Here is a 13,712-nt window from a genome sequence, read left to right as displayed (position 1 = left end):
GATAATTGCAAAAAATGGAAGCTAGTGTAGCAACGAAAAAAAGGCTATTGAAACGTTTCCAACAAATATTATTTAATATCATCATCCCATACTACTACACCATATTGTATAAGATAGACTACTTTACCATATTGTATAAGATAGACTACTTCACCATATTCTATAAGATAGACTACCACATAATATTGTATTAGATAGATTGGTTAGCCTAATAGAATGTTATCTATGTACCAGTGAATGCCATACTTTGTACCTTGTACAATTGTTGTGCAATAAAGTTATTATATCTACATAGTTTCTAGCACGAAAAACCTGAAACAACTAGACATGTATGATGTAGTCAAACCCATTTTTCTCCCTCTCGAACGTAAGCGGGTATCTCGACGGAATGCGACGACTTTGCGAATTTTCCATTACGGTCACTTGCGACGCACGGTTTAAGTAATTGACCTCTAAAAGAGAATTAGGGGCACCCGGAATGTCACATTCTCAGTTTTGGCTCCAAATCAGATACAAAAACTTTACTGGAATTCTCAGCGTTGACCTCAGAAATCAAACAATGTTCAATATGGTCATCAAAAGTCAAAAGTCATCAAAAATAGACTTGCAGTGATGGTGCAGCCTTGCGTCATGTTGCACCCATTTGCGTCATGTTTGCAATTTGTTTTTTTTGTTGTTAATAAGAAAAAACATTCAAGTGAAAACTTTGCACTGATTGGCGTCTTTGGCGCAGTTCATTTAGGTACCCGCTTTAGTACTGGTATCTATGTATCATAGCTTGCTGAAGCTGCTTCCTGAAAAGAGACCTTCATTTGGACGGTGTGCGTCTAATTTCAAATTTCCTTGAATTAAACAAATGTTTACCTTAGGAATTAATTCATACGTCATCTTTATTCCAACACTTAACATTGTATTTGAAATACTCATAGTTGTTTAAAAATGTCATGTATTCTCTCCCAGGTTGGCGAAATTTGACGTATTGCTCATTGCTCTTCTGGTTGTGGCCGATTTTTGCGAAGCTGCAAGCGGCCGACCTCAACTTGCCCAGTCCCTCGTAGAAAAATTCTGGTAACAAGAAAAACAAGAATAGAGTAGGAAAAAGGCTTTAGAACAGACTTTCAATTTAGACCATGTTAGCTTTATTTGGATGAATTTGCATAAAGAGCCCTTAGCTGGAACCATGTCGTCCCACCATAGTACATCATACCTACAAATCATCGATAGCACATCAAGATATCATTCTATGGTACTGGACCAATTATGTACGTACTAGCTGAGCGTTCTGGACCTTATTATGGACATCGAGGCAATAGTCGAGACGAGAACAGTCAGGGGCCTTTACCTTTGACCTTGCGCATGCGTAATTAGAATCGTGAACGATCGTATACAAGGGGATATAAACCACAACGTATGAATATGCTACAGCTCTAGCATGAGCTGGCTAGGGCAAAGTTTCGACTAAACAGGAGGCCTTTAAGAAAAATATGGTTTACGGAAAACGAGAAATTCTCACCGGTATGAGCGAATCGCGAGTACGCAGGATCGAACCCGACCTCTCTGACCTTGTCCGTGCGACCCAGGAAGAAGTTAGTGACCCGGTCCACCCTATGGCATTCTGGGAAGTTTTTCAATGTCCCGTATGTGCCCATGGTCTGGACGAGACAGTCCCCTTCCTCGTCGCCCTCCAAGATGTTCAGTTTCTTTAGGCTGATGCGGTCCCGTCCGACTAAGCCAGACACCTGAGAACGAAGCAATCATCAAAGACCCTGGGCTGCAGCGACATCTAGCAGGATGTACATGTACTGCAACCCGTAAGACACTAGCTACATGCACATGGTGAAAAGAAGCTATGATTCGATGGCAATATACAGTAATAGTCGTCAATTTCTGCTGTTCAACGACTAACAATTATTCAGTATTTTTTCTATGAAAGATCCTTTCACTGATCATGGAATAATTGAGTTACCGAAGGTTTTCTCAATACCCGTTGTCAATGTTATCTGATATTAGTCATTGTTTTGGTTTCAAGAAGAAAGGCAAAAACGCCTGCTATAATTTCTTTCCAGATCAACTTACTATGTCGATGTCAGCATTGTCTAGAACATCGACGAATTTTTCTAGCTTGGTTTCCGGTATGAACAGGAAGTCGTCATCAACCCAAAGCATGTAGGGAGTTTTGACCTGTGATACCGCCAGGTTCCGCCCAGCAAACCAGCCCTGTGGGAAGGAAGGAAAATGCAAAATTGTTTTCTTTGGTGCACAACCTTACATTTTCTCTGTCAACGTACAGGGGTGTGTAAATCCCCCCCCCCTCTCACTGGACCCGTGGCACGCTGGCGGCGTCGCTGCGTCCTAAACTGGATTTGTGTTACCATTGACTTTATAATCAAAATCATGATTCAAAACGTACAAGTATGACCAATATGACAACAAAACCCGTTGTGTGCTTTGTCAATTCGATCGGCCGTAGCGATGTCGCCAGCGTGCCGCGGGTCCAGTGAGAGGAAGGCTTAAGGAATGCATACTGAATTCATGCGATCCTTGCGGAATACCAACATCATAGCAGTTCCGTAGTATATTGTATTAGTAGTTGATCGTATCAATTTCGCTAGGCGTAGTGGCTCGTATGAATTCTGTAAGGACCGTATGAATACTTAGGCAACCCTGACGTAGACTGGACACAAGATGGCTTCGGCGTTGTAGTTGAGGTTGGCAGATGAAAAATAAGGTTGCGTTCTAAGGATACCAGCCTCATGAAGGTATTTAGGGAAGACAATTAGTTATATCATACCGTCGAATATTGTATGATATTTTACATTGTTTAAGCACAGGATTGAGTTATGTAGGTGCAGTAGAACATGCTCCATAGTGTTCTTCAATACGACGGCAAATGGTCTAGAATTCAATATAAATCTTCAACGTGTCATTTTTCAGATCTTAAGCCAGTACTCGATACACTCGACCCTTTGGTATACGTGTACTTTACACAAGTCATGTAAATCATGTATGATCTTCTATAAGCTGTTCTCATAAAAAGGGACTGAGAAATCGCGATTTAGTTAATCTCAGAGTCTAAGTTTCGTTCTTTGTCACTGACCATGTGCTTGTAGAATATAGTAAGCATATAGTCTTACCACACCGAAAGGCATGACGTAATGGTCCACGTTGTCTCCCTGGAGATCCTCGACCGGGCGGCTATCGTCAGCGATGACAATCCGGATGGTTGGGTAGAACTTCCGGATGCTCCGGATCAGATTCCGGACGGAGAGGTATCTCAGGAAGGTCTTGGTGACAACTGTCACCTTTCGATCGATATTGTCGTCTGCAAGGCGGTTGCCGGGGTAACAAGGTCAAAGTATATCGACCTGCCCAGGTCACGTGGGGAGGGGGTGTCTTGGTGAAACAATGCTATCCGACTATTACTACTAAGACAAACTTCACCCTATCTGGTACACAAAGCGATATTTTCTATGTATTGTTGTCATATCCAACTCCAACTATCAATATACATAGGTCCTGTTTTCTATAAATCATTCCAAAAACGAGACAGAACTACCCATGCATGACTATATTGAAACCCAAATACTGCATCGGTAATATTTTGTAGTTAGAATTGTAGGATAGACTAGCCTTGTAGTATTGATGATTTAATGCGAACATTGTACCATGTACGATTGTTGAGCAATAAAGTTCATTTATTCATTCATACACATACAATAGACCAAATTTAGACCATGCTATCGACTGACAGACCCTAGGGCCTACTTAGGAAATATGTAAAATAATGAACAAGGTTGCCATAGCAACCAGGCAGGGAACGCCCACTTCCAGCCTTACCGGATCCGGGGCCGGGGTCATACAGGAGCGGAACAGGACGGAAGTTGATCCTAATCGGGATGGTGACGTCATGGTCCAAGTACCGGAAGTTGACTTTTTGTGGGAGAAAAAAACAAACTTCGTTTTGATTTTTTCCAACATCTTTTGTTTACAGTAGTAATGAATTGATGAATAATGTTAACTATTGGGTCTATACCCAATCAACATATTTTCTTTTTCAAATAGCAATGTATAGTTAATCTTATCTTGGAATCTTATGAAACCTTGGTTAATCCTACCACTTTTGTGTGAGAAGGTTTTCGTTGTTCCGTTTTCACTATCGATTTAGACAGTGATGTATCGATACTTGGCTTATAAGTACCGTCTTTTGCATTTCGGCTCTTGCTTTTGTATCGATTAAAAGCATGCGTACAACGTGTACTGAGGACCACAGATTTTTGGTAAGAAAGATTACTCGATGAATGTAGATCTATAGATAAAAAAAAAGAGAATTTACCCAAATCGAGTTTTCCTACTTCAGGTTCTGTGTTGATGTAGACTAGAAAGTCCAGTTGCCGGTTTAGATGAACCAGAGACGAGCTCACGATCTTTAACGACCTGGTATTTCGTCCACTCGTGTCAACTTCGGCAACTTCCGCCGCGATATCGAGAACTCCGAACTCTGCCGAAAATTCCACCTACGAAAAAAATTCGTCTTGTTCTATATTGTAATGGTGGTTGTATTTTTGTGATCTTTACAATTATACAATAATAGACTTACACATAATATATACATTCTAGTCTAGGATATATTTCTTACATCCCCCATTCCACAAGGACGGCGACCTCACTGCGCTCATGCTGCGACGTAAAATTTTACAAATTGCTAAACAAATTTCATAGATATAAATTATTTTGTACGTTTTTGTGTATTGTTGTCATTTTAATCATCATTTTACACTTGCCCGATATTCCAATTATGAAATCAATGATTAGATAAATCCTGTTCAGGTTGCAGCGAGCGAGGTAGAAGTGCGATTGCAGTGTTGTGGAATAGGGGCCATGGAAGGGAAACTCTGACCTTATATTGTTCCCTAAAAACGGCATCGTCGACTGAAAGTCCTGAAAAAGATTGTGGAACGTTTATGTTATGAACCAATAGCCAATAGTATGCACCATAAAAAGATGATTGAAATGTCACCTTAATGAATGAATGAATGAATGAATGAAGATCTTTATTGTACATTCGTGCTAGATACAGGTCGTCTAACATAAACTTAACTAACATGTAAGTGACATATACAGTATACAGAACATATTTTAAACATACATGGTAGACGAAAGTAAAATCGCAACGCAAGACTCTTCTCACATTGACCTCAATGGACAACAAATTTTACGCCATGCTTCCCACCTCTCTTTATCTTAAAAGAAACTTTGAAATGTTCTTATTCTGTTAACATTCAAAATTTAACTTAAAACTTACCCGGAATGCCGATAGCTTCTCCCGGTACGACCTGTAGCCCCATGGAGGGATAACTCAGCGGACAGTGTCCCCTCACCAACAACAGGGGGTCAGACATCCTCGACACTCTATGTGGGTATGTGCAGATAAATCATGAAACTTTCGCCGTGATTTTGTGTTCGCGGCTTTTGCGGTGAACTTTTCACCGCGAATCCATGACACCGCGGATATGTGTTCCTAATTCTACTGTGCTAAAAAACGCGAATTTAAAGCACCGCCAAAATCGCGTTTTCCCTCCTACCGCGAAATAAAACCATCGCCAAAGTATTTAAATTTACAGTAACATCGTTGAGATTTGTTGTTGTTTGTTGTTGATAAGTTTTACCAAGGAATATTTGGCTGCCAACAACCTAGAAATATTCACTCAGACGGCAAACTCTCAAGTGTTATATTCAAATGTTACAACGTTGTTTACCTTAAAGCGCCTAGTTGCACATAGGTCAACAAGTTTCCTTACTGTTTCCGTAGCATGGGATTATGGAAAGGAAAGGGTTGCTTCTCGGGCACCATTTTACGTCCCTTCCGAAAGACAAGTGCAACTCCAACCGAGGTGCCCCGTACGGTAAGCTTCTTACCTGTCACGAAATTTCTCCAGTTCTTTCTTCCTTCGCTTCCTTAGGTCTTCCTTCTCGTCTTTAGCCATGGCCTTGGTGAAAGAAAGCGACTTTTCTTCGCAGACGCAGGGGCCTCGGTCAAACAGTCTGGTGTGAAACGGAGGTAGAGTTTTTGTCAACACATTCCTTAGATCAAGATCAGCGTGTAAGCTTATCATTTATTTATTCTTTATTATTGGGTAGGCCGAATACTCTCTCTTCTCAGCCAGAGGCTGAATTGCAAGGAGCGCGCATTTGGCGGGGCTAGATCGCAAGGGTCTGTTGCGACTGCCATTAATACGACAATTGCCCCATGTGCGGCCATAGGACTCGGTTTTGAGCCACTCACACCGGGAAGGACCCCTACTCTTTTCGATAAGTGTGGTGGGTTCTTTGACGTCCTCGAGGTGTGGCTCTCCTCAAACAAGGGACCTCCATTTAACGCCCTATCCGAGGGACATCCCTAACCGAAGCTAGGTACTGAGTGAAGTGAGGAAAGTCGTGTAAAGTGCCTTTCCTAAGGGCACCACGTCAACGGGACAAGCCAGGGAACCCCGGATTCGAACTCAGTATCTTTGGGTTCTGGGGCCAAACACCCTGCCACTGCGCCACCGCGACGCAACTGCTTTGGACAGTACACAAGGCAGGTGGACACTAGCCTCCATTGCAGGCTCTCTGGGCCTTTTTAGGGGCTTATAATACACTTTATGCTGATGACTTTTTGTTGTACTGGGTCGTTTGTTTCGCCAGCCCGTAACCAATAGGCCCTGCTATGGAGGCTTGGTGGACGCATCCAGAAAAAAAAACACGTCGGTGGGAAATTCTTATATTGTCGAAACAGTTCTTCGGATATATGCTTGAACATCATTTGTATCTATTTTTGCTACAGTCAAATCATGCAACATATATAAAGTATCTATACTCTACATAAAGACCACCTGGCCAATGCGACCACTTTTTGGTGGTCTCCTAGATCCTTTTTCCCATTGAAGCAAGCAGTAAGGATCCTGTGCATATATTGACCACTTGTCCACATTGACCAGATCTTATCGACCACTTGCGAGGTCTTCTTAATAGGCAGTCTTGACTAACCTAGAAATCTTGCGATTTTAATTTCCAGCAGCAAGTCAGTAAAACAAAAAGGAACTCACCTCGCTGTCTCGTTGATCCAGGTAACAGGGATGTCTTCTTTAGATAGCTGTTTCTTCCACCGAGACGCCCCCTCGGTGCTATGTATTGAATCCGACACTATTACGTACAGCGTCACACAAACCAAAGCGAAGCCCAGACATACGCACACTTTCTTCAGCGTACTTTGAGCTATTCGTTGTCCCCTCAAATGGTTCCGTAAGTTCATTTTTGTGGAATACGGAAGACAGGCAGCGTCAAACCCTTGTCTCTTGTCTGTGGAACGAAGTATAACTTACATCCGGGTTCTTACTTAACCTGGGAACAGGCTCCTAAACAGAAGGACGCTTTCTTTCTTAGCCTATATATAGAAGGCTTCTGACTTGGCCTTTGAGTTTAGGGAGATACACTGTTTACTGGTGGTAACTTTCTTCTTCTTTTTCTTTCTTTTTATCGCACAATAGAAAAAGGAAACGTATATAAGCCCACATTACATTTTGTATAAGCCTAAAAAGGCCCGTAGCAGAGCCTGATTTGGGGTTATATTTTCTGATTCGCAGGCGTGTTGAACTACGTACCGTTATAAACACTGTCTTATCAAAGATCCTTGGGATAAACATCAATTCCCTAGATTGAAGGCTTTCATCGAGGCTGCTTCCCACGTTTGCAGGAGAAGGATGTCACCAAATGACAGCTGATCCCACTTGTTAAGTTTTCGGTGCTTGCAGGTGTCCAGAAGGACGGACTTGTATGACCTAGATAGCTCCAAGATAACCTCCTTAATGGTGCTTGCAACTGGTGTCAGGTTTCACTGAACGACAACAAAACAACGAATACTCACGGGGAAAAAAGACGGGCTCTCATCCGAGAGAGTCTTGCGATTTATCAACTTCCGTGCAGTGTACGGCCCCGTATCTGTCGAAAATCTATATTTCCGTATTCTGTCAGATCTTAATTTCAAGACCACGGCTTCCGAAGATCGGAAATATTTACGGATTCCTTGTCGGATCCGCCTGCATCCATCAAAATACAGAACAAAAATCCTTAATTGTATCTGTCAGGATCTGAAGCCATTTCGTACAGTGCAAACGACAAGCTATCAATTAATCGTAATACATATTTGCCGCCTGTCACTGTAAGTGTGTTCTATTTATTCAGTTGTAGATACGTATCTCAAGATGTTTGACTCCAAGGGGCTTTATTTGTTTTTCGTTAATCCCGTAAAAGGGCTCTTTAAAGTGTCCCCTACTTACGTAAAGGACTTTCTTTTCTTCACTTTTCTCACAGATCACTACAAAGACTTGATTGGATAGACCGCCAGTACTACTAACCATCTGTATTTCCTGAAATGTTATCAGTACAACGATGCAACGCTGAGATAGCCCATTACTTTAATCTGTAAATATAACAACCTGACAAAGTATAGTCTTCATCTAATATCATGTGCTATTTCAAACATACTGCATAGTACCACAATTGATGAATAATCTACTCAATACATATCTCGATGAATATAGATTTCTACGGCAAATATGGAGTTATTTGAATATTCTAGTTGTTCATTGTATGATTTCCGTTGCTTAGTACCTTTCATATAAAGGGGGAGAAGCTTACAGTCCAGAAAAAGTGTCCTTGGCGCTAGCTCGAGTAGGAGTTGACCAGGAGAGTTGCGTTTCTTTCTGCCTGGGACTTGCTGCAGTGCTGTCATCAATGCCAATGTTATCTTCTGTTACCCATACATCTTTAACTTCGCAATCTGTTGCTTTCCAGGTGCCCGTTGCTTTGTTTCTACACCTTTTCCGCGGATAGAGTGTCAACCTGAGTCGACGAGGCATTTATGAAAAATGTCAGGGTAGATTATTTGCAGTGACACATTATACATGGTAATAGTTGTGTATTTTCAATATAATAATTTTGCGGAGATGCAATTGCCAGAAACGTATGTATGAGAAACGTTCGTTGAATAATCTAGATGAGGATAAACCCTTAAAGTGACAGAAGGTATTCACCGCATATCGCCAAAATCAACCGATGCGACAAAGACACTATTGCCTGTTATTGGGATTACTATACTACTGCATGTATAAATATGGACCGTAACACATTTTCGCACAGTTGGCATAAACTATCGGTTCTGGACACCCAATCACACTAAAAGACGTCAAATCCGCCGATGTCTTTGCTTCTAATGGCCCAAAATACGGCATTGGCGACTGTTTACCTTGATAACTTCGATGTGGTGTGTCACCGATCTGAGATTGTTCTCCCTATATCCCGACTTAATTTGAAGACCTGCCGATTATTTCTGGCTCCGGATGACCCTAAGATAGTCTGCCACCTGATATCATGCGACGCCCGAAGTCTATGATGTCGCGGTAAAAAATGGTGCAATAAAAATACTAAACGCTTCATACACTACTAGTACTGTGTTTACGTGCAAGCTAGCGAGGCCTGAACATGTCTCTATGGTAGTATAATAAGTTGGCATTAAAATCGTATGAAAGATAAAATGAAGCAGGCAAATAATTCCGTGAAATTATGAATGAAATCTCAATGTAAGGTTTGTTCAGTCGGCGTATAAATAAGCTGACTGTCGAGGTGAGTCGGTTGCAGTTTCGTCGACGTCCGCCTGACGCCATTTAAAATATTCAAAATACTGCGTTCTGCTACCTCAAGACAATTCTTTTGGTGACCTTTTCACCTGATACCGGAAGTGGGAATGATGGGTACGCACAGGTGAGGTCGACCTATCGAACGGGCGAGGTCGACCTGTCGAACAGGTACTGCAGCATTATTGCAGACTACTTTTCTCTCTACTGTGTCAGACAACACCGTCACCAATCTGCAGCGGTAAAGCGATCTGACCAGGCGGTTGTCTGTAAGGATATATCCCGTACTTCAGTTGTTTTGACACGTTCGGACTGATACATTGGCGAGTTGAATCGGTCGGTAAACCAGGACGATAGAGAACCGCGCAAACAGAGGAAATATACGCTAACAACGCCTACAGGATCTGATCAAGACCCGGAAAAAACTGATCACACCCAACTGGTCACAGTTCTTTGAGTGTGTGTCTGAAAACGAACCACCGAGACGTCTATAATCAGACCACCTGCTAACTTGTGCTGCCGAGATGTCCACGATCAAGGCCGCGCTGTTTTGGACTTTCATTTCCGTGTTGTGCGTGGACGCCAGTTTGGCTAAGGGCGTGGGAGACGATGACGTTCCGTTTCCCCCCACCCTCCGACCGAGCGACTCTGGCCTCCCAGTCGGCCATTTGTTACCACTGGGCTACCAGAGAGAACCAGAAGGGCCCGTCAAGGTGTACACACAGCCGCTAGCTCCGACAGAGTTCTGGGAGCAGCACGCAAGGGACCCCTACGTACCTCTTGTGTACAGACAAGCGATCGCCAAGGCCCCTGCCGTCACCAACTGGCAGAGTGATGAGTACATCAGGGAGAAGTATGGAGACTTAGACGTCCTGGTCGAGAAGAAGATAGAAGATCGTATGAATCCTGTGCGCCTGAGGATGCCCCTGAGCGAGTTCCTAGACAACCACCACCACAAGCAATGGTACGTGGTGTCTTTGCTGCCCGATCCCATGAGAGCCGAAATGCAGGTGCCTCGCTCGCTTCTCTGTGGGAATTTTAAGGATAGCATCCTAGAGTCGAATCTGTGGTTATCGTCCGGTGGGACGAGGTTGGTTCTACACTATGACGCCGACCACAACCTCCACTGTCTGATCTCTGGGCGGAAAGACTTCATCATGATACCCAACAAGTATGGAGATAAGCTGGACTTGGCGGACAACAAAAAATCTGGATCCGGTTTCACTCACATGAATGTAGATAAAGTCAACCTCGTGAAAAATCCAGAAGTGTCAGAAGTTCCCTGGACCTGGGCCACCCTCCAACCCGGAGACTGTATCTTCATTCCGTCGCGTTATTTCCACCAAGTCAGGTCGTACGGGCGCAGCGTGGCCGCCACCATCATGTGGGACCCCTTCCGTGAGTTTAACGACTCAGACTGCGCCACAAGAGACATCGACAAATACACGGCATTGAGTGACGTCAGGCTACAGTGGACGTACAAGAAGGGAGACAAGGTCATTGACATGGGGTACATGAACGTGGAGACGATGAGGAACATCTTTCTGGACGAAATGGAAGACGAAGAACTCGACAAGTTTACGCCTGAGGTTCTCTCGATCATTTACGCGTACAACATGTTGAATGAAGAAGAAGACGAGCAGTTAGGAGAAGAGGACATGGAATATGTTAGAAAAGTCTTTTCCCTCATGGACAAGGATCAGAAAGGGTACTTGACTGAAGAAGAGCTGCGAGGGTTGGACATTGAAACGCTGAAACTTGTTACACGTTTGATAGAACCAGCGCACGGGCCTATCGGAGAGAACATTGGATCACGTGATGAGCTGTGACACACACATGGTAACATTAAGGCGTTATCTGGATTACCTAACCTTTTCTGATCTACGAAATCTTTCTAAAATCCAAACACTTACCACGCAGTTGTATTATAGGCCAGCGATAGTATTTTGTTGTATTTTGCTCAAGTTAAAAACACAATGTGCACTTTGGAAATAAAATAGGTTAGAAAGTACAGGGGTGAGAAAGAGTGACCAATATCGTCCAAGTGTGATCTCCCCCTTATCCGAATATAATAGTTGAAACAAATAAATGAAAGCACACAATTAAGTAATGAATACAGCGATATATGTTGGGAGCCACAAAACAAGGGTTTGCTTAACATCTAAGAAGTTCACTACTCACTATGTATGGTCTGAGAGGTTTTTGATTAAGGTTTTTTTAAATAAAACTTTATTGTCATTCTGTACAAAAATACAAAGTACAAGCAGTAACTGTCAATTATGTGCGCTGTAATATGGACATACAATCATTCATATTTTTCATAATAAGCATTCGGATTTAAACAATGTTACGATGTACATTGGATTCGTTCCGTACTTAAACTTACAAAGTGTGTTTTTCCCCAGCAGTGTTAGTTCATTAATGTATTGAAATTGTTTTACATTGGAAAGGTGGTACCCTAAAATTACATCTTGTGTGGTTAATGACAGTGTATATCCATATTCAAAAAGGAAATAGTTTTCAACTTCTAACCATAAAGGTTTTACATCTATACATTAAAAAAAGAAGTGTTCTATATAGTCAACGGCATCACAGACAGCACACTTATTGTTTGTTGCTATTCCATATTTAATAAAATGACCCTCGTGGGATAAATATTGTGTAAAATTTTCCATGGTAAAGATCGCAATTTTGGTTATTTTATTATTCGAAATGGGGCTTTCCATATGGCTTTCCACGGGTTAGCTTGGAAGTCAAAATGTGGAAATATTTTCTCCCAGGCACTTTGAGAAACGGGTTTGGTTCCCTTTTGTAATGTTAATATTTTTCTAAAGAAACTTTTGTTTTGGATCGTCACGTCTTTGCCAAGTAATTTGATTTGATGAAGTTCATCAGAATAAGATACTACTCTCCAGTCAGATGGAATAGCATTCACAATAGCGTTGTACTCGAAGATTAAACTCGGGTAATTATGTTTCGCCAACGAAACATATTGTTTTTTGTCATGTTTCTTGTCCTCCTCCTTCTCCTTCTCCTGTCAAATCTTCAAATCGATTCATCGCGGTCGTCCGTGGATTAAATTGGCTGAAATTTTGTATGCAGGTAGAGTAAATGTATACCCCTCCCCCTTTTTTCATTTTTTTTACATAAGTTATAAAAATGATTTTATCGAGGTTTTTTGGTCATTTTCAGACAAAAGTCGCACATTATGGCCTCCAGTACCGTGGTGTTGAAACCTAAGGACCTGAAATTTGGTTTAGTTGTGCATTTGATATTTACCCAAAGGACCCCAGTATTTTTTTGGGCACACGCTACTTTCTTCAAAATGATAATTTTTTTTGCGATTTTTTCAATGCAATTTTTGGTTATTTTTTGTCTCCCGCGGCGCCGGTGCCGTTTGAAAGCGACAAACACGTGCACTGCACGTGGTACTGTATAAGCGATTGTGTGGTTGGTCATCTCTAAGCCAATAAGGAAGCTAGTTGTATATACGCGTTCGGCATACGAGCACGTGGCATGAAAACGACTCGAAGCTTCAAATTCAGTGGTAAGTTTTTCTTCTCGTTGGTGAAATAGAGCGATGTAAATTTTTGTATCGAGTAGGAAATATTGCCGTGATGTTTTGGTTCAATATCACACAGTCTTCCCAGGATGGTCGCGGGGAATTTGTGTTACAGTTTCACGGTTACCGGGTAGCTTGTCACGAAGTTCGCATCAGAGATTAGCAGTGCGTTAAGAAGAAATTTGTGAAACTTTTGTAAAGCCTGAGTTGTGTTACAGTTTCACGGTAGCTTGGGTTACGCCTTCAGTCGCCCAGTTTCCTAGCCCTATGATAGGGCTAATGCATAAGGCTGCAAGTAAAAGAAGCCCTCCAACAGTTGCCGCGGCTACCAGTTTCAGAAACTTTCAACATCTGAATATAAAAAGTACTTAGTACTACCCAAAATACTAACTCCAACCAAGGAGGTTTTATATATTTTATAGATAAACCTCCTTGCTCCAACTTCCTTGCTCCTGGCAGATGGAATCTCATAAGAATCA

General features: G+C 42.1%; 2 protein-coding genes across 2 annotated transcripts; one reads left to right on the top strand and one right to left on the bottom strand.

Moving 5' to 3' along the window:
* Nucleotides 1-877: 877 nt before the first annotated feature.
* Nucleotides 878-6,224, bottom strand: LOC136442008 (beta-1,4 N-acetylgalactosaminyltransferase 1-like). Its single transcript, XM_066438597.1, has 9 exons — nt 5,917-6,224; nt 5,303-5,409; nt 4,898-4,938; nt 4,334-4,514; nt 3,838-3,930; nt 3,135-3,322; nt 2,077-2,217; nt 1,514-1,739; nt 878-1,065 (listed from the first exon to the last, which is right to left on the bottom strand). The coding sequence occupies exons 1-9, from the start codon at nt 6,111-6,113 to the stop codon at nt 878-880; spliced, it is 1,362 nt and encodes a 453-aa protein (XP_066294694.1). The 5' UTR covers nt 6,114-6,224.
* A 3,971-nt stretch (nt 6,225-10,195) lies between these two features.
* LOC136442007 (bifunctional peptidase and (3S)-lysyl hydroxylase Jmjd7-like) lies at nt 10,196-11,500 on the top strand. Its single transcript, XM_066438596.1, has one exon. The coding sequence runs from the start codon at nt 10,196-10,198 to the stop codon at nt 11,498-11,500; it is 1,305 nt and encodes a 434-aa protein (XP_066294693.1).
* Nucleotides 11,501-13,712: the final 2,212 nt, after the last annotated feature.

The sequence above is a fragment of the Branchiostoma lanceolatum genome, chromosome 9 (assembly GCF_035083965.1).
Source record: "Branchiostoma lanceolatum isolate klBraLanc5 chromosome 9, klBraLanc5.hap2, whole genome shotgun sequence".
In the NCBI taxonomy this organism is placed as follows: Eukaryota; Metazoa; Chordata; class Leptocardii; order Amphioxiformes; family Branchiostomatidae; genus Branchiostoma; species Branchiostoma lanceolatum.
The sequence above is the reverse complement of the archived record's forward strand: the minus strand, read 5'-3'. Positions and strand labels throughout refer to the sequence as shown.